The sequence below is a fragment of the Ranitomeya variabilis genome, chromosome 1, assembly GCF_051348905.1.
Source record: "Ranitomeya variabilis isolate aRanVar5 chromosome 1, aRanVar5.hap1, whole genome shotgun sequence".
Taxonomy (NCBI): domain Eukaryota; kingdom Metazoa; phylum Chordata; class Amphibia; order Anura; family Dendrobatidae; genus Ranitomeya; species Ranitomeya variabilis.
This window is the reverse complement of record NC_135232.1, coordinates 260,091,244-260,112,134: the sequence shown is the minus strand read 5'-3', so window position 1 is coordinate 260,112,134 and position 20,891 is coordinate 260,091,244. Positions and strand designations below refer to the sequence as shown.

At 41.4% G+C, this 20,891-nt stretch overlaps 2 protein-coding genes across 2 annotated transcripts in view; both read right to left on the bottom strand.

Annotated features, from left to right (window-relative positions):
• GNB1L (G protein subunit beta 1 like) overlaps nucleotides 1-20,891 on the bottom strand; it is a 716,249-nt gene that overhangs the window by 322,069 nt on the left and 373,289 nt on the right. The window lies entirely within an intron of this gene.
• Nucleotides 1-20,891, bottom strand: part of TXNRD2 (thioredoxin reductase 2) — a 186,295-nt gene that overhangs the window by 70,595 nt on the left and 94,809 nt on the right. The window contains exons 10-11 of the mRNA XM_077293390.1: nucleotides 12,356-12,447; nucleotides 12,070-12,244 (exon numbers count right to left, since the gene is read on the bottom strand). Of these exons, the coding sequence (XP_077149505.1) occupies nucleotides 12,070-12,244; nucleotides 12,356-12,447 (267 nt within the window). The remainder of the gene's footprint in view (nucleotides 1-12,069; nucleotides 12,245-12,355; nucleotides 12,448-20,891) is intronic.

Genomic DNA, 20,891 nt, shown 5'->3' with positions numbered 1-20,891 from the left:
GAAATGATATGCAGTAAGCAAGACAACCCATACAAAGGAGTGCATCTGCAGGGGTTGACCACAGACCATTTCTCTGATCTCATCCTTTTTGGTTGTTGTTTTAGTCACTTTTGGATTTTGTCATTGCTCTCACACCTAGAGGTAAAATAGCATATGCATATGCTTACAGCCCAACACCGTGCAGTGTGATTGGCATTTGTCAGAGAGCACAAAAATTGGCAAGTTCAACATTGAGCCCTGTGCTCTTCATGAATCGAAGCAGGTTCACACTGAGTACATGTAAGAGACGTGACAGAGTCTATAGACGCCGTGGAGAACATTCTGCTGCCTGCAACATCCTCCAGCATGACCGATTTGGTAGTGGGTCAATAATGGTGTGGGAAGGCATTTCTTGGGAAGGTCGCACAGCCCTCAGTGGGCTAGCCAGAGGTACCCTGACTGCCATTAGTTATCAGGATGAGATCCTCAGACCCATTTTGAGATCATATACAGGCGCAGTGGGCCATGGGTTCCTTCTGATGCATGACAATGCTAGGCCTCATGCGGCTAAAGTGTGTCAGCAGTTCTTGCATGATGAAGGCATTGAGGCCATGGATTGGCCTACCCGTTCCCCAGACCTGAATCCAATCAAGCACATCTGGGACATCAGGTCTCGTTCCATCCACCAACGTCACGTTGCACCACAGACTGTCCAGTTGACTGATTCTTTAATCCAGGTCTGGGAAAAGATCCCTCAGGAGAATATCAGCTGCTTTATCAGGAGCAAGCCCAGGCGTTTATGGAGGTCATACAGGTACACGGATGCCACACACATTACTGAGCATCAATTCCTTCTATTGATGCAAATGCACTGAAGTTGGATCAACCTGTATTTTGATTTTCCACTTTGATCTTGAGTATCAGTCAAAATCCATACCTCCATGGGAAATTTTGATTTACATTGATAATTTTTATGATTTACTGTTCTTAACGCATTCCACTATGTAATGAATGAAGATCTGCAATTTGAATATTTCATTCAGTGGTATTTAGGATGTGGTATTTTTGTGTTCCCTTTATTTTTTGAGCAGAGTATAAACTAATGTTTTCTAATTTGCGCATAATAAGTGATGCACTGCTAGAATGTGGAATTAACAAAAATTGCGCTAATGAGACAAAATACTGTGAAATGTTTCACTTCTAGGATTCTGGACTGTCTAAATTTTTCACGTGAACAGATACATGCAATAATGATACTTCCATACTGCCATGCAATATTGCCCAAGCATGCAAAGCATTGTGTGACTGAATCTTGTTAACAACAATCGTGAAAGCATTGAGCTTCTGTGATGTGTAATCAAGGAGGTAAGGTATTTAAAGTGGATTAACTCAATTATCAAGAAAGGGCCTGTTTATTTGTGAACTACAATGAAGTCTATGGTATCCTGCCAAAAATAGGGGGTGAAAACCCCAAGGATATGCCCAGGGGATATTTGATGAACAAAAACAAGGTAATCTGGTTGGTAAAAACATTAAAAAGCATCATTGTTTCAGCTTTTTCTCTTGAGCTTTCACCTCGCTACCAAAATGAGAAGTATGTACGTCTTCACCTGAATGCTTACATACTCCGGATCTTCAGTCAAACACAAGGCATAAAAAAGGAATATTTACTTGGCAGATGTACAGGTCTTTTGATGTTCAGGCCAGGCGAATTTGGAGCAAACAAGTGGAAAAACATGGCATGTCAAAGCTGACCAAAATACATCAATAACAAAAATGATTAAATAATTTCCTACATCTGTTAGGAATGCAGGGACCCTCACACCTTCCTCCTTCCCACTGAACATAACAATGCCACCTCTACATGCCTAGCTATGGACTTCTGCATATACATTTCAACTGCTGAAACCAACACTTCCTCTGGGAGCTCTGACTCAAGTTGTCGGCACTTGGTTATCTGTCTGTCTTTCCTCCTGTCATCCCCTAGGGATGGAGATCTGCTGTTCCCTCTCTGGCCGTTGTTCTCCAGGCTGATGCTATCAAGAAGCAAAAATAATAAACCTCCAGGACCTTATCTTGGCTCGGATGTGAAACAACTTCCTACCCTTGTAGCTCTTTGTGTATTGAGAGTTTAGGTCTGGATGTTCTGCAAATGGATAGTTAATGGGGTTTCCCTGCTTTCCTCTCTTCCTGCTTGCATGAAGCCAAAAGCAAGCTTAGCACGCAAAGGCGGGGAAGATCTTCATTCAGGGCAAAACCACCAAGCCCAGTTTGCTTTGACAAAAACAACAGCTGAGGTTATCGATGCCACAACACGGATGGTTTCCCGATTTACTGTCTCCACCTGTGAGCAGTCTGCTTTAATCACAAAAAAGCCACATGAAACATATTCCTAAACACTTCTCTTGCCTTCATAGCCCATTCTCCTGGACATATCAAAGTGCAATTAAAACATTACACTACTGCTAGACTCTAACTGGCAGCCAGCCATTCTGTCTCATGTTCCTCAACTAGGATTACATTTGGCAATCAGATTTTGTATCAGATTTGTTAACATTTGGTAAATGAGACCCCAAAGCCGTTAGTCAAGTTGTTAAGGTTTTAAAATGCTCCAACATTTTCACATGCAACCTTAATCCCCCGACTCCTGAGCCTGGCGGGGTTTTTTTTCCACCTCCTGTAAATCAATTTTTCCCCAAGATCTAGAGGTCCGGTCTCTCGGTAAATTTATGGAGCTGATGCCAGAAAACCACTTGGCTGTTTCAAACAAGTTTAATATATTGCTTTTTTTTTCCTTTCCCTAAACCCCTTCAGTGCTGCAGAGTGTGGAGGTTGCCTCTACAAAATCACAATCCAGATAGAAATATGGAACCAATATTCAGATCCCGCAATAAGTTTAAAATCTCATAAAAGAAAAGTCCACACAGATGCTTTATATCAGTAGACCATTTATAACTGTACCACAAACAGCCAAATTCAGAATTAATAGAAATTAATTGCGTCTTCGGAACTGCCAGGAAGGATAAACCTTGAATAAGTAGGGATCCCAATGGCAGTAATATTGTTTTGCACTGGATTGTATGGAGATGCATTTTCCCACAAGACACATTTATGTGTATAAGTGTGAATTAATTTCTTTAAAAAAAAAAGTAACATGTAAAAAATGTGCAAAGTATGGCAATACATCTGACCAGATGAGGCGAAGGCAAGTTATCCTGCTGCCATGATGAATCTGTGATTACTGTAAATGAAACCTAAACTGCAATAATGTAATTAGCAGATATACAATGATCTTTATCGTCTTAAAGGGTTACTCCCACAATATGCATCTTCGATCAGTGGCTTAAAAATCCTAAAAATAAATAAAACTTGTCCAATGCAATCGATTTCCAAAAGTGCTTGCTGCTCCGGATATCGCTAACAGAAAATTTGCTCATTGATACGGCCTGTAGTTCCTTTATGAGAGGCCGCACATGCTCAGTAGGTACCTGCTATTCATCTAGCAGTCTTGCTGTGCAGTGAAATCGCTTATATATGAATTTGCTACCGACAAAGTGGACAAAGGCAGTGTGCATCTGCTGCCGCCAAAGGTGAAGCAGCCATTCTCCACTCTGACTGTGCAGTTCGTCTGTGATAGGCGCAGTAAACTGAGCACAAACGTTCCAGCTACAAAACCACTAATAGTTTTTATAATAAAAAGCATCAATATTTCTGTCCATATTTGTATAGAAATATATTACAGATACAAATGGGCTTTTATCTGTACTGTCTAAAACGGACTTTGTTGCCCACAATAACCAATCAGAGCTCAGCTTTTATTTTTTTTTAATGATTGCTGGTAAAATGACAGTGGCGCTCTGATTGGCTGCTATGCACAACAAGGATATGGTAAAGCACACATAGGGGAATATATGATGAACACAAAATTCTTCAGATGAGGACTATAACCTGTGCACAAAGTGGTACTAATGCCCCTTTATTGTGTATCGGTGGCGGTATCACTGATCACACATTGACGTATTATCCTCAGAAGAGGACATGTTACTATAATGGACTGTCTAGAAATAAAATGTAATGTGGATGGCCACGGTGGAATTTTTTAAAATGGATAAAGTACAACTGAAAAATGTCACTAATAAATTAAGTGGTAAAGACTTGTCTGAGTTGTTTTAAATTGTAGACGACTAGGATTCTCATGGTTACATGCAGAAATTGTTGTGCGCTACTATTCAGTGCACAACATTTATGGTACATATAAATAAGTGCAAAATGAAGGTTTAAATACACAAAAATTAAGCACTTTAAAAGGAATCTGTCAGCAGGTTTTTGCGGGGTTAAAGGGCCACTGTCACCCCCCTCCAGCCGTTATAAACTAAAAGAGCCACCTTGTGCAGCAGTAATGCTGCATTCTAACAAGGTGGCTCTTTTAGTTTTTGGTTCAAGTCTTCCCAAAATAAAGCGTTTTGAAACTTATCCAAAATACCTGTCTTTAGCCAGGGAGGCGGGTCCTCACTCCCCAGCTTGAACCGCTACTCTGCCGTCACTCAAATCTTCAGGGGCTTTCGGCGCCACCCCCTCCGTGCTCTTTTCGCTTCAAAACCGGCGCCTGCGCTGTGTTTAAACTCTGGCTGTCTGACGTCCCAGCCAGGCTTGCAGACTGCGCCTGTGCGGGCATTGCGGCCACCCACCTTGGGAATCCCAGCCCCGCAGTGTGTTATGCATTATGCACAGTGCGGGGCTGGAAGGCGGGGGACCTGGGGGAGCGTCTGACACATGCAGTGCGCATGCCCAGGAATCCTAGCCCCGCACTGTGCATAATGCATAACACACTGCGGGGCGGGGATTCCCAAGGTGGGTGGCCGCCATGCCCGCACAGGTGCAGTCTGCAAGCCTGGCTGGGACGTCAGACAGCCTGAGTTTAAACACAGCGCAGGCACCGGTTTTGAAGCAAAAAGAGCACGGAGGGGGAGGCGCCGAAAGCCCCTGAAGATTTGAGTGATGGCAGAGAAGCGGTTCAAGCTGGGGAGTGAGGACCCGCCTCCCTGGCTAAAGACAGGTATTTTGGATAAGTTTCAAAACACTTTATTTTGGGAATACTTGAACCAAAAACTAAAAGAGCCACCTTGTTAGAATGCAGCATTACTGCTGCACAAGGTGGCTCTTTTAGTTTATAACGGCTGGAGGGGGGTGACAGTGGCCCTTTAAAACACCGAACTCAACAATGTCACATACCTGGCTGTGTGCTGCTGTTTACTTAGACTGATGCTTTAATCACCTTGTGATTAACATTGCTGTAAATACCTGGCTGTTCATGCAAGTCTGACTCCGCCCCCTACTGTGATAAGCAGCTCACGGTCTATGGACATTGTATATACAGAGCCTGGTGTGGGCAGCTTTCTCACGTGAGCTGCATTGCTAAATCTAAAGGCTCTGATTGTGTCAGAATGGCTTCGCCCAGTAAACTAAGTGATAAATCGTTTGATTCAGCTTCTCCTTTGCATACTTCTGGTTGCTCTCAGATTAGGTAGTAAAAAACCTGCTCACAGATTCCCTTTAAATAGTAATCAAATCAGAATCCATTAATTTGGATGATTCATTGGACAACTCACCATTACAACTGTTTATTTGTTTTGTTGCAGTTTTTAGCCATAGCTATTGGGCCCAAAAGGAATTGCCTATACTTTAAAATGCACCACAAACTACATTTGTGAAGCTGGCCTAAAACACGGGATTAGAGTCGAATAACATGTTTTGAATTTCTTTCCTTTAACGTTTAGCTCTCCATACATGCAAATCCACTATTAGTTTTGATGTGGGTAAGAAATCCAAGGTTGTTGAATGAGTGAATGTGTCATCACTTATGCTACGTTCACATTTCCGTTGTGCGGCGCAGCGTCGGCGACGCAACACACAATGTATGCAAAACGCATGCACAACGCAGCGTTTTGTGACGCATGCGTTCATTTTTTGCATGATTTTTGGCGCAGAAAAAACTGCATCATGCAGCATCCTCTGCGCCCTGACAGTTGCGCCAAAATGACGCATGCGTCACAAAACGCAAGACAACGCATGTCCATGCGCCCATGTTAAATATAGGGGCGCATGACGCATGCGTCGCCCGACGCTGCGCCGCACAACGCAAATGTGAACGTAGCATTAAAGAGGAGCTGTCACCTGTTGAAAAAAATTTGTTTAATACCTTGTAAAATCCATGATCTCCCATTTCTCCACTCTTTGCATTGAGTCGCTCCACTGCAGAGATATTCACATTTGTGGGTTTTGAAGCTCAGTATGTGAAATCTCTGCTTGCAGACCATCTTGCCATTCTTCTCTGGGGTTGTGCACTTTCATCCCTCCCTCCCAGAAGTTGCAAATTGCTAATCACAGCTTAGCAGTGTCTGACTGAAAGAACAGCAGCCGAGCTGTGATTGGCAGCAAATGGGAGGGAAGGAGGGAGGGATGACTGACCAGTTGGTCTAAAAGCAGAGATTTCACATTGTATATCCAAAAGCAACAAGTATAACATTTCTGAAATGCAGTGATGCAACGCACAGCTGAGAAGAGCAGCAGAATCTGGAAAGATTAAGGATTTTTGTAAAGTATTAACTCAAATAATTGGAGCATGTTACAGGTCTTCTTTAAAAGGGTTGTCCAGTCGAAATCGATAAGTCTGCAATCACTTTGTGAGACTGCAGACTTATGAATCTCCCCAGCACACACATTATGCGCTGCAAGGATTCGCCGTTGTCTGAGCTGGGACCAGAAGGCATGTATGCGTTATACATACTCCCGTACAGAGGGCACGGCCTTGCTCCATACACTTGTATGCGCCCACTACTCAGGCTCTGGACAGAAGTATGTATAACGCATACATATTTGAAATACATTTTTGAATGGGCTAAAATTAGTCTTAAAGGAGTATTCCCATCTCCAATATCCTATCCCATTATGTAGTAGGTGTAATAATAATAATAATAATAGCAAATACATCCAATTAGAAATATAGTATAGATCTCCTGATAAGGTAGGTCTTTTACCCCATATGTAGGGCATTGCAGTAGCTTAAGTATCCATGTTATGACCACTAGCAACTAGCTAACTGTCACTATATGAGTAGTCATAACTATGGATGCCTAAGCTACTGCAATGCCCTGCACATGGGGTAAGCGACACAGTGAATCAGAAAAACAATACTACATTTCTAATTGGAGGTGTTTGCTACTACTATTATTACACCTACTACATACAGTGGGGCAAAAAAGTATTTAGTCAGTCAGCAATAGTGCAAGTTCCACCACTTAAAAAGATGAGAGGCGTCTGTAATTTACATCATAGGTAGACCTCAACTATGGGAGACAAACTGAGACAAAAAAATCCAGAAAATCACATTGTCTGTTTTTTTATCATTTTATTTGCATATTATGGTGGAAAATAAGTATTTGGTCAGAAACAAAATTTCATCTCAATACTTTGTAATATATCCTTTGTTGGCAATGACAGAGGTCAAACGTTTTCTGTAAGTCTTCACAAGGTTGCCACACACTGTTGTTGGTATGTTGGCCCATTCCTCCATGCAGATCTCCTCTAGAGCAGTGATGATTTTGGCTTTTCGCTTGGCAACACGGACTTTCAACTCCCTCCAAAGGTTTTCTATAGGGTTGAGATCTGGAGACTGGCTAGGCCACTCCAGGACCTTGAAATGCTTCTTACGAAGCCACTCCTTCGTTGCCCTGGCGGTGTGCTTTGGATCATTGTCATGTTGAAAGACCCAGCCACGTTTCATCTTCAATGCCCTTGCTGATGGAAGGAGGTTTGTACTCAAAATCTCACGATACATGGCCCCATTCATTCTTTCATGTACCCGGATCAGTCATCCTGGCCCCTTTGCAGAGAAACAGCCCCAAAGCATGATGTTTCCACCACCATGCTTTACAGTAGGTATGGTGTTTGATGGATGCAACTCAGTATTCTTTTTCCTCCAAACACGACAAGTTGTGTTTCTACCAAACAGTTCCAGTTTGGTTTCATCAGACCATAGGACATACTCCCAAAACTCCTCTGGATCATCCAAATGCTCTCTAGCAAACTTCAGACGGGCCCAGACATGTACTGGCTTAAGCAGTGGGACATGTCTGGCACTGCAGGATCTGAGTCCATGGTGGCGTAGTGTGTTACTTATGGTAGGCCTTGTTACATTGGTCCCAGCTCTCTGCAGTTCATTCACTAGGTCCCCCCGCGTGGTTCTGGGATTTTTGCTCACCGTTCTTGTGATCATTCTGACCCCACGGGGTGGGATTTTGCGTGGAGCCCCAGATCGAGGGAGATTATCAGTGGTCTTGAATGTCTTCCATTTTCTAATTATTGCTCCCACTGTTGATTTCTTCACTCCAAGCTGGTTGGCTATTGCAGATTCAGTCTTCCCAGCCTGGTGCAGGGCTACAATTTTGTTTCTGGTGTCCTTTGACAGCTCTTTGGTCTTCACCATAGTGGAGTTTGGAGTCAGACTGTTTGAGGGTGTGCACAGGTGTCTTTTTATACTGATAACAAGTTTAAACAGGTGCCATTACTACAGGTAATGAGTGGAGGAAAGAGGAGACTCTTAAAGAAGAAGTTACAGGTCTGTGAGAGCCAGAAATCTTGATTGTTTGTTTCTGACCAAATACTTATTTTCCACCATAATATGCAAATAAAATGATAAAAAAACAGACAATGTTATTTTCTGGATTTTTTTGTCTCAGTTTGTCTCCCATAGTTGAGGTCTACCTATGATGTAAATTACAGACGCCTCTCATCTTTTTAAGTGGTGGAACTTGCATTATTGCTGACTGACTAAATACTTTTTTGCCCCACTGTATTGGTATAGGATCTTGGAGATGGGAATACCCTTTTAAGGTAGATGTGTCAGCTGTACCAGTATAGCAAATACCTGTATTCAAGAAACAAGCCTTCAAAAAAAGACAGATCCCCTACTCTTTAGGTTCCATTGACTGGTATATAAAGATTAAGGGTGTCTAGTGGCATTCTGCATATTGAGTTATGTGGAGCATAATGGAAACAAAAAACATTCACTGCAGACTAAAACGGTTTTAGAATTATTACAAACAAAAGTGAATGTCAATAATGTTCACACACATAGGACTAAGGGCATGCGCACATTACCATATTAATAGAGCATGTAATAGATCGTTCACAAAATTCTATAGGACCAACTGTACCTATGTATATCTCCAATATCATACATATGGCTGCAAATTAATCTATTGACTGGGGGAAGCCATGTCCAGCCAGGCATTCCCCGATGAAGGAGAATTGTAGTATACCATCAGGGTCTACCAGATAGATGAATGACCATCTTTGTAATACAAGGACGATCTGACTGACAGCAAACCATGAATAGGGTGACTCTGTTCTGATTATAGAGGGGAGTGCTGAGCAGGGCACCCCTTTTATGATGTTCATATGCTCTTATCTAATATTGGCAAGAAAGCTTCATTACAGAAATCCTTAATTTTTTTTTAATAAAGTATTGAAAGGGCTAAATGGATGTTGTGCTAAAATCTGGAACAAGCTGCAAAAATCAAACGATTGGCTCTAATAGTTTAAAATACTAATATTATAATAATTTTGCTGCAAATATACTTATTCAACTCTTCCGTTTAAATTAAAGGAAATGTGCTTTAGTGCACAACCTAGATCCTTTACACATCAAGGATCTGTTCTATGTGCTCAATCAGCAAATATCTTGTTGCCTCCGCCATTGGAGACAGTACCAACAGACGTTACCCAACTAAAAGGCAAGTGTCTCATGATGGGTCAACAATTGTTTATTAGGGGTAAATTTAAAAATAAATTACAATTTTAAAATTAAGCATAAGGCTGGGAACTACTAATTGTTGTGTTGGCAAACATCGTAATTTAGTAGAACCATTATTTGGATGGCAGAGCTAACGATCTATAGGGACCATGAGTCTGACCTCTAACTATCTAAATGGGATTTTTTTTTTCTACTAGTCCATCAAGTGGCACATCTGCGGGCAGGAAATCCTATGACTGCTATCGCTTCCAAGGTTTTATCAGAGACACCTGGTGTGGGTGTGCTCAAGTGGAGCGAAAAAATACAATGAATCATAAGTAATACTACATCAATTTATCAGAAGTAACACTATGCTAATCTTAAAAGGGTGGAGTTTAGATTAAAACACATAGGAAGTAAACATACAACTTGTCTTTGTTCCTAGGTTTTAGCTGCCTGGATACAAAGAAACAAACATGAGAGAATATGTAGCGTAGCACATATCTATTTTCAAACATACTTCATATGCAGAAAACTTTCTTCCGTTCCTACGAGTAACCCTAACTTCATGTCTGTAATATGATTCTTACAAGCAGCTACTATACAGGCAAGACCATTGGGATAGATTTATAAAGAAAAAATAGACCAAGTAAAATACGGCTGCAATCACTTTCAGATGTGCAGAAGCCGGACTGACATTACAAGTGTCCTCAAAGAAGCAGTGATATGTTATCTAACTCTATGGCCAAGTTCACACTTGTGAATTTTCTTAAACATTTCTTTTGTGTATCTGCACAGGACAATGGTGAAACACACTGTCAGATACAAGGAAATAACAATAAATGCAAAAAAAAAATGTTTTCAGATTTTGCATTAGCTTCTATAGGTCGATGTTTTTGTTTAGATGTCTTATCTGTCTTGCTGTTGTCAGTCACCATTTTATAATTATTCATCAATAAATGATGCAACAATCATAATGTGCTGCACATAACATCAAATTCCATCCGTTACACTGTGATATCCATGAAGGAGTGAAACAGAAATGCACAATTCAAAAACTATCATAAAATTGTATTTTATTGAGTTCTTTTAAAAAACAAACAAACAAGATAATTAAATAATTACAAAAAAACGCCCCCTGAAGAAGTGTGGACGAAACGCGCGTCGGGGTGGAGGGGCACGGCACCAGCCCCACACATTGTAAGTATAATTGGGATCAATTTGTCTATATTTCTTTATTCAGGAATTTCTCATTTTATAGCAGCATATGAGGATTAGTAGCACTTTGATATTTTAGCATGAGAAACCATGGATATTGCCAGGTCATGCATATCGGTATCAGTTAGATGTTGAACACTCCTCTATTTTTGCCAGGTCACTTTTGATTGTCTCCTATACTAGTGATTGCAGACCATTCCCAGCAACTTTGATAATTTTGCTTGTAGTGTGTCTAAAGGGGCTTGTAGCCCACTGTGTCCCTCACATCTGAGGTTATTTGGTTTAATGTTTTTTTTGTAATTATTTATCTTGTTTTTTTTTTTTAAAGAACTCAATAAAATACAATTTAATGATAGTTTTTGAATTGTGCATTTCTGTTTCACTCCTTCATGGATATCACAGTGTAACGGACGGAATTTGATGACCATTTTATAATTGTAGGCTTTACAGAGGTTTTTCGGTACAATGGTATTTATAATCTAACTTTAGGATAGTTCATCAATATGAGACTGGTGGGACACCCAGAACCCTCACCGACCAGCTGTTATCGACTCCGGCAGTAGCCAGATGTAAACAGGTTAAAGAGCAGAAAATCACTGCTTTGTCAAACGGTTTAGTGGCTGCTCCTGGTTACTGCAGGTCAGGTCCTCTTCAAATGAATAGTAGCGAATCTGCAGTACCCAGCAGTGTCCGCTAAACAGTGTGAAATGCTGTAGCGTTCTCCTCCGTACACTGTTTTTGTATGATAGCGTACCATGTTCTACCATAAATTATGAGAACATCAGCAATCAACCAATCTAGCTTCAATTCCTCTTTTGACCTAAGTGCCTTTTTTTTTACTTTCTTATGCTTCTAATGCTGGTTGGTTTACAATGAACATATTTACAAAAAAGAAAGAAAAAAAAGAAAGAGACCCTAAAATTTGTTATATTCTAAGGGCATAAAATGGCCAAAAGCAGCTAAAAAACAATATTTGGTGGTCACTGGAAGGGTGCTTGCTTGCCGTAACGCTTCATCTACCCCAGTGTAGAGGGACACCTGCTGCAGTTTCAGGTCTACCCCTGCATATGATAACTTACCTACAGCCCACATAACAGTGTCAAACGTGTCCAATTCTTCTTGACCGGAATTTGTGTTCTTCCAGGTCACTTGAAGTTTCCCATTCTCCAGCTTCGTAACTCTAGTTGGAACACATTTCCTCAAGAATCTTGTCCCATATGACTCCATGTAATCTGTCACTAGACTAGCCATTTGCTGTAAAACATCAAATAAATACATGCTTGATGTAGATTATATCTTGGATTTCATATTAAGAAGACTCTTTACATAAAAAGGTCAATATATTATATTAAAACAGCCTCATACCTGATCAAACCCTCTAAGGGGAATGCTTCTCACCATTGCAGTGGTTTCCAGTCCAATGCCAGTCAAAAACCCTGCACATTCCAATGAAACATCTGAGAGATCGTGTCATGGACAAAGTAGATATTTTCAATCACATTATATGCTACTATACTATTGTCTTTTTTTTACTCTCCATTTTCCAGTTTCCCTTCTTTGCCACCCTTCCCTATCCCAAGCAATAAAGGCTGCGACATATCAGGAAAAATCCAGCAACCGCAAAAGTCATATAACATCACATTTATTAGTAGATTAAAACATGAAAACGAAAAATTTAAAAAACATGATTACGGTTGACGTGTTTTCTAGCTACACTAGCTCTTAATCATGATAAATGTTTCCTTTTCAATTACAATGATTTGTTTTCCAGCAGAAACAAACCAATCACCTGATTAACGATTATTTGCTTCATCAGGTGATTGTTGCCATGTTTGCAAGGGCCGATAGTTGGGAATGAGAATTCCTAGAAATTCTTGTTTACCAATCTACTTGCCTAATGCACCATTAGCCTCATTTGTCTACCTAACAAAAAGCCCTATGCTCTCTTGGCAGCATCTGAAATCAGTTTTCCAATTTCAATTGATCTGGCGAGTGCTTTTGGGGTTTATTTCAGCTATTACCAGGGCATTTTGTCTTCTGCGTACTAGGCTGGATGTTTTTACATATGTTGGGTATGACCATTTTATGTGCTATATAGAGCTGGATTTTGATTGTTTTTGGATACTGTACTTTTTCTTTGACAATATATAATGGAAATGATTGTGTGGTTTGAGTCAGAGAAGATGTGTGTGCTTGACACCTAAACACTTTTTAGTATTTTGATCTTAGTGATATGTGATAAAGGTGCTTCTCACAAAATTAGAATATCATCAAAAAGTTAATTTATTTCAGTTCTTCAATACAAAAAGTGAAACTCATATTATATAGAGTCATTACAAACAGAGTGATCTATTTGAAGTGTTTATTTATGTTTATATTGATGATTATGGCTTACAGCTAATGAAAACCCAAAAGTCATTATCCCAGTGAATTAGAATACTTTATAACACCAGCTTGAAAAATTATTTTAAAATTCGAATTATTGGCCTACTGAAATGTATCTTCAGTAAAGGCACTCAATACTTAGTCGGGGCTCCTGATGCATCAATTACTGCATCAATGCAGCATGGCATGGAGGCGATCAGCCTGTGGCACTGCTGAGTTGTTATTGAAGCCCAGGTTACTTTGATAGCAGCCTTCAGCTCGTCTGCATTGTTGCATCTGGTGTCTCTCCTCTTGCTCTTGACAATAGCCCATGATTCTCTATGGGGTTAAGGTCAGGCAAGTTTAATGGCCAATCATGCACAGTGATACTGTTGTATTTAAACCAGGTATTAGTACTTTTGGCAGCGTGGACAGATGCCAAGTCCTGCGGGAGAATGAAATTTCCATCTCCAAAAAGCTTGTCGGCAGAGGGAAGCATGAAGTGCTGTAAAATTTCCTGGAAGACAGCTGTGCTGACTTTGGTCTTGATAAAACACAGTGGACCTACACTAGCAAATGACATGGCTCCCCAAACCATCAATGATTGTGGAAACTTCACATTAGACCTCAAGCAGGTTGGATTGTGTGCCTCTTCACTTTTCCTCCAGACTATGGGACCTTGATTTCCAAATGAAATACAGAATTTACTTCATCTGAAAACAACACCTTGGCCAACTGAACAACAGTCCAGTTCTTCTTCTCCTTGGCCCAGGTAAAACACAAGGAATGCGACACTTGTAGCACATGTCCTGGATATGCCTGTTTGTGGTGGCTCTTGAAGCAATTACTCCAGCAGATGGCCACTCCTTGTGAATCTACCCCAAATTTTTTAATAACCTTTTCTTAACAATCCTTTCGAGGCTGCGGTTATGCCGATTGTTTGTGTACATTTTTCTACCACACTTTTTCCTTCCACTCAACTTTCCATTAATATGCTTGGATACAGCACTCTGTGAACAGCCAGCTTCTTTAGCAATGACCTTTTGTGGCTTGCCCTCCTGTGTGGAGTGTGTCAATGACTGCCTTCTGGACATCTGTCAAGTCAGCAGTCTTCCCCATGATTGTGGAGCCTAGTGAAATAGACTTAGGGACCTTTTTAAACATTTAGAAAGCCTTTGCAGGTGTTTTTTGTTATTCTAATATACTGAGATGATGCCTTTTGGGTTTTCATTGGCTGCAAGCCATAATCATCAACATTAACAGAAATTAACAATTGAAATAGATCACTCTGTTTGTAATGACTCTATATAACCTAGGAGTTTCATTTTTTGCATTGAAGAACCAAAATAAATTAACTATTCTAATTTTGTGAGAAACACCTGTATCTTTGATGGGTTTTGCTATCTAGTGTCAGTTAGTCTGATGTTAGCATCCCTTTTCGGACAAACTGGTGTTCATAGCTTCTCTTCACACTTTTCTTTTTACAAAACTATCAAGCAAGGAGATTGGAGAAGCTCACAGAAGAGTATCATAGTGCAGTACTACATAAAACCAGAAAAATCCCTGAAACATGTTTGTGCAAAGTAATCATTTTAGCAATTCCCTAAAACTATAGTCAACTAAACTTGGAGGGTTCATGCATTCATAACACTCCTCTTCATAAGAGCTCAGCTGCCCTAGGAAAATCCCTTCCTAGTTGTCCCATGAAATATGCAGATCAATGCTAAGCCTTCGGACTGTGCTTGGCACCTTCTCTGTCCCTGCAATGATATTTCGTAAGTCATCCAGTCTGGTCGACTCTTCTCTCTGTGCATTAGTGAGCAAGATCTATGCATGCATAATAGTGTGTGTATGACATCTTCCATGTCAATCAAGGCTGTATGGGTGGCTATTGCAGAGACAGAGGAGGCACCAAGCACATTCGAGTCACAGACCACTCAGCGCTGATTCGCATATGGCACATAAAAGACATTTCCCTTAGATACGCGTAGCCAATGTGATCTTATAAAGTGGTTGCACGGACACCATTAAAGGGAACCTGTCACCCCCAAAATCGAAAGTGAGCTTAGCCCACCGGCATCAGGGGCTTATCTACAGCATTCTCTAATGCTGTAGATAAGCCCCGATGTATCCTGAAAGATGAGAAAAAGAAGTTAGATTATACTCACCCAGGGGCGGTCCCGATGCGGTTCTGGTCCGATGGGCGTCGCAGTCCGGGCCTCCTATCTTCTTACGATGATGTCCTCTTCTTGTCTTCTTGCTGCGGCTCTGGCGCAGGCGTACTTTGTCTGCCCTGTTGAGGCGCCGGGCCTCTCTGACCTTTCCCGGCGCCTGCGCACTGCAGTACTTTGTTCTGCCCTCAACAGGGCAGACAAAGTACACCTGCGCCGGAGCCGCAGCGTGAATACAAGAAGAGGACGTCATCGTAAGAAGATGGGAGGCCCCGGACCGCGACGCCCATCGGACTAGAACCAGACCGGGACCGTCCCTGGGTGAGTATAATCTAACCTCTTTTTCTCATCCAGCAGGATACATCGGGGGCTTATCTACAGCATTACAGAATGCTGTAGATAAGCCCCTGATGCTGGTGGGCTTAGCTCACCTTCGATTTTGGGTGTGACAGGTTCCCTTTAAAGAGAGCACAAGGGAGTTGGATTCTTTCTGGGCTGGGTAGGCAAAAACAGCAATTCCAGCAAAGTATATTGCTAAACAAATTGTATTATACATATATTTAGTATTATGATGTTTCAAGAAGTTTTTTAGATGCATTATTATGACCTGTACTGTTCATTTTTCATTTATATTTTCATGATTTTTGGAACAATAAAATTTATAATTTTTTAATGTCCAGGACTTGATTTTTAGTATGTCTTATATGATTCATTTTGCAGGTGTCCACACCCAGGCATATTGTTTCCTTTTTAACCCTTGGCATAATAGGGGCTTTTGCACAATGAAAACACTTTAATACATATATACAATAAATTTATATTGCATATATGTATTAAATTGTTTTCATTGTGCAAAATTAACACATACAAGAACAATAAAGGCAATAATAGGTTTAGGTGTCGACACTTGCAAAATTAATCATATATTATGTACAAAAAAATCAACTACCGGATACAAATACAGTGTGTGTATTGTAAGAAAGCAGGAGGTAAGGTCCTGGATGGCAGATATGCAGATATGCGCCACCGAGGTTGTTTGCCTTGGTAATGTAAAAATCTGCACCAGTAACACTAGCTTGCTGAGAGGGTTAATTTGACTGGATCTTGGGTCCCAGATTTAGGAGCAAACAAGAGAGTCTGGGTGAAAAATGTTGTTCCCATAATCTAGCCCGGGACTTACATGTCTAATAACAGCAGCTGGGTTAGCTCAGACGAGAGGAGTTGTGCTGGAGCTGAAAAGAGGTGTATGTTTTCTGACCGCATTTAATACTTTGGGCTAATTCTGCCTGGAAAACTGAGATTGGCGAAACTGCTACACTTATTTTATTCATTGTACCCGAAGAAAGGACTATTTATGTTACTCTTTCGGGATAAAGGCCGTTTTTGTTTTGGAGCTATAAAGTTTATGATGGACAACAAACCTTAACTGTTTTGATACAAAAACCCCTGGGCATGTGTGTATCCAAGCGGCTACCAGAGAGCTGAAACCCATCCTACTTTATATATATGTATACATGTTTTGTTAAGGTTCAAGGAATTTACATATATATTGTGACAAAGTTACTGGCAAACTGCTGAAGGGAAGATGCGTTTTACGGAGGCTATTAGCTGCAGTGATTTGAATCCCAAAAGTTTGCTGAAGCACACTATGTATTGAGAGGGGTTGATCGGACTTTTTAAGGACTGGGTTTTTGTGGACAACCATACAGTGGGTGGGAGGTTGTCCGCCTTATCTCTACCCCAGGGTGTGGTCTGGGGTTTAAATAGTTGGCCTCCGGGGGCATTCAGTGTTGAGTGTGTCTGGAGAGGCTAACTCCAGAGAAGTGTTCGTGCTAACTTGAACCATGTGTTTAGCTAAGGCTGGCTTCACATTTGCGTCTCTGTGCGCAGCGTATCATCCACACAGATCTGCATGCGTCATGTGTACCTATCTTTAACATGGCGTACGCTGGGACATGCGTTTGTCTGCGTACACATGCATCATTTTTCGGTGTGCGCCGGGTTCCGGCGAATGCAACATGTTGCATTTTTACAGGCGTCAATTATGAGCAGTCATCCGCATGCAGATGACTGTGGATGGAGTGCGTCAAAACAACGCATTACTGTCTATGGGAATGCAAGCGTACGCAAGGACATGCGTTCGCCTGTGTTCAATGCGCACTTCATAGTGAGAAGGTCTAGGAAATGGTTTCAGCCACTCCCAAAACAAATGTGTATAAAAAGAGGGTTTGGGCACTGCAAGGCCATTGCTATATGGACTCTGGACGAGAGCACAACACTGGCTATGTAAGTATAGAACCTTTGAAAATGTCTCTCTCATTGCAGTTTGGACTTTGTACCAATTTTTTTGTCTTTTTAGACTGGTCGACTCTGGTGCTGTGGTTCTCTCCTGGTGCAGCGGTTGTCTCCTGGTGCAACGGTTGTTCCCTGGTGCAGTGGTTCTCTCCTGGTGTAGCAGTTGTCTCCTGGTGCTGCGGGTGTCTCCTGGTGCTGCTGGCTGTCCTGGTGAGGACAACACAGTCTATGTAAGTATAGAATATTAGAAAATGTCTGTCTCTCTCACTGCTTTTTCTGTTCCTTGTAGACTGGTCGACTCTCCTGGTGCAGCGGTTGTCTCCTGGTGCAGCGGTTCTCTCTTGGTGTAGTGGTTGTCTCCTGGTGCAGCAGTTCTCTCCTGGTTCTGTGGTTGTCTCCTGGTTCTGGCGTCTGTCCCTGGCTTGTGCTGACTGCTGTGCTGTTGGACTACTGCCTGTATTGTAAGTATTGGTGTCCATTTTTTTTTTTTTGCCAACATATTGTTTGGCTCTTAACAACTTTAGTTTTTCTTCTGTCTTTTTCTCTAGTGTTTTACTTGACCGCTGTCAGCTATTACAAGATGTCCTCCACTGAAGCTTCTGAAGGCGGATATGACGCTGATTGTGTAATCACATTTGATTACTGATTAGTATGTATTGACTGGCAATACTATACATGTGGTAAATCATGTATTTTCGTTACCGGTACCTTCCAGTGATGACGAGTTGGAGCAGTCAAGTGAAAATGAAGCTTTCCGGGGTCGTCGACACATGTGTCTCAGGAGGAAAGACTGGGTGTAAGTAGTCTTTTCAGCAGAGTTGTAATAGAATTTGTTTTCAGTTTTACTTAAAATTTATTTTTGTTCTATTTTATCTATAGGTTCCACAACGGGAAGAAGCCAATCAAGATATTGACAATGATAAACTCATCAACCTTGTCCAAGGGCGAGTACCGTTGTAGGACACCCGCGACCGTCAGTACTCGCGACCGTCACAATGTGGTGATTCGACGACTGGGAAGAAGTGGCAACATCGCTGCTGGCTGATTTTGGACCGTGCCACACCACGTGCCAGAAATGATTTTGGTAAGTATTGCAATATGGTCTGACGCGGCAGTAAAAATGTTAATCTATTTTATTTCAAATTCATTTTTTCCTTTTTTTTTCTTCCCTTCACAGTGAAGAGAATCAAAATCCAGTGGCGTTCGATGAAGGACTGCTTCAACAAGAACATGAGAGAGGAGAATCGGGCTAAAAGTGGTGATGCATCAAGGTTAAGAAAATACAAATACCACAAGAACCTTGTTTTCCTGAGGCCTGCGCTTGCTCAGCGAACGTAAGTATATATATATATATTTTTTTTTTAAATGTTTGATTTACTTTTCCACACAGAACCTGGAGCAGCACAACACAACATGTATTTTTTTTTTTTACTAAAGTTTTTCTTTTCTTTTCCACATAGAACCGGGTGCAGCACAACACAACCTGGATCCTCTGTTGAAGTGGCCCCTCATCAACCAGCCACCGTCAACAGACGCAGTCCCAATCATCCACCAGCGATGGAGAAACCTAGCAGGCTTCACAGGCTGGGGAACAGGCAGCCGGTCCATCTGGTTTTCCCCTCTCCCAGTCCTCTTCCTCGGCTGGGTCTTCTCATCAGTGGCAGAGGGCCTGGGAGAGGATAGGCATGTCCGAGTTTATGCACTTAAGCTCGGTCTTCCAGGATGGGATTAGGGTGCTTGGTGGTAAACTGAAGAGTGGGTTCACCCATGTGAACACACTTTTACAGGATGTCAACAAACACTTTGACCGCCTGGAAACTGACCTTGAGAGACAGGCGCAACATTTTTTTTCAGCCTTTGAGCGGAGCGTGTCGGAAAACCTTAGGCATCAACTCCAGCTCGACGTCATGCAGTATTGCCAGGCTGCTTACAGCTACGTATTTCAGCAGCAGCAGTCCCAAAGCTTCTATTTACAGGCCGGAGGATATTACCAGCAGCCGATCATCTTTCCAACCTCCACAGCACCGAACTATCCTCCTCCACCACCACTGCCTCCACCAATCCTTCAATTTGTTTCCCCTTCCCCTGTAACCCCTTCCTCAACTACCACCCAATCCTCACAGCTCCACACCCCCAAAGTCCACCCCATTTCACCCTCTCATACACCCCGACCCTAAACCCAATCACCACCCCGAACCTTACCACCTTTTTTTATTATTATAAATAAAATTTGTATTTTTTTCCACAATATCTTGTCTTTTCTTTGATTTTTGAACCCGCCGCCGCAAGAGGCACCGTGAAGGAACTTGTAAGTTTTAATGGAACATTTTAATAATATAACAGGTACATTTGAGTAGAAAAGGTAAATTTTTAATACAGTATAACAGGTACATTTTAAAAATACATGTACATTTTAACATAACATGTACACTTTAAAATTACAGATGCATTTTAAAATTACAAGTAAATTTTACTTAGCTGCTTATACCATTTGGTCTTGCCATTCCACACGTCCATTATCAGACACAAAGTAAGCAGCAAACTTATCTCTAATCTGGGCAACTTCCACAGTAGTCCTCAGAGAGTGACTTTGGTAATCATGCAATGTAACAGGCTCCTCAGTTTCTAAGTTGGGCTGCTCTTTTGCCATAATGTAGTTGTATAGAACAACACATGCTTTCACAACCTCATCAATAGTTTCAATTTTCTGATTAATAGATGTTCCCAAAATGCGCCATTTACATACCAGCAATCCAAAGGCACACTCCACAATTCTTCGTGCCCTTGTCAGTCGGTAGTTGTAAATTTTTTTGTGTGATTTAAGTCCCGACTTGAATACCGTTTTAGGAGGTTGGCACACATTTGGAAGGCCTCATCCCCAACCACAACAAACGGCATTGGTGGTCCTTCAGTGTGGGGAAGAGGTTGTGGCTGTGGGAAATTAAAATCATTACCATATAATCTTTGGCCCATGTCCGAGTTTATGAAAGTTTGTAAGTAATTTTCTTGCCCAAATGAACCAATGTCTACGAAGACAAATCTACACTCAGCATCGGTAATCACCATTAGAA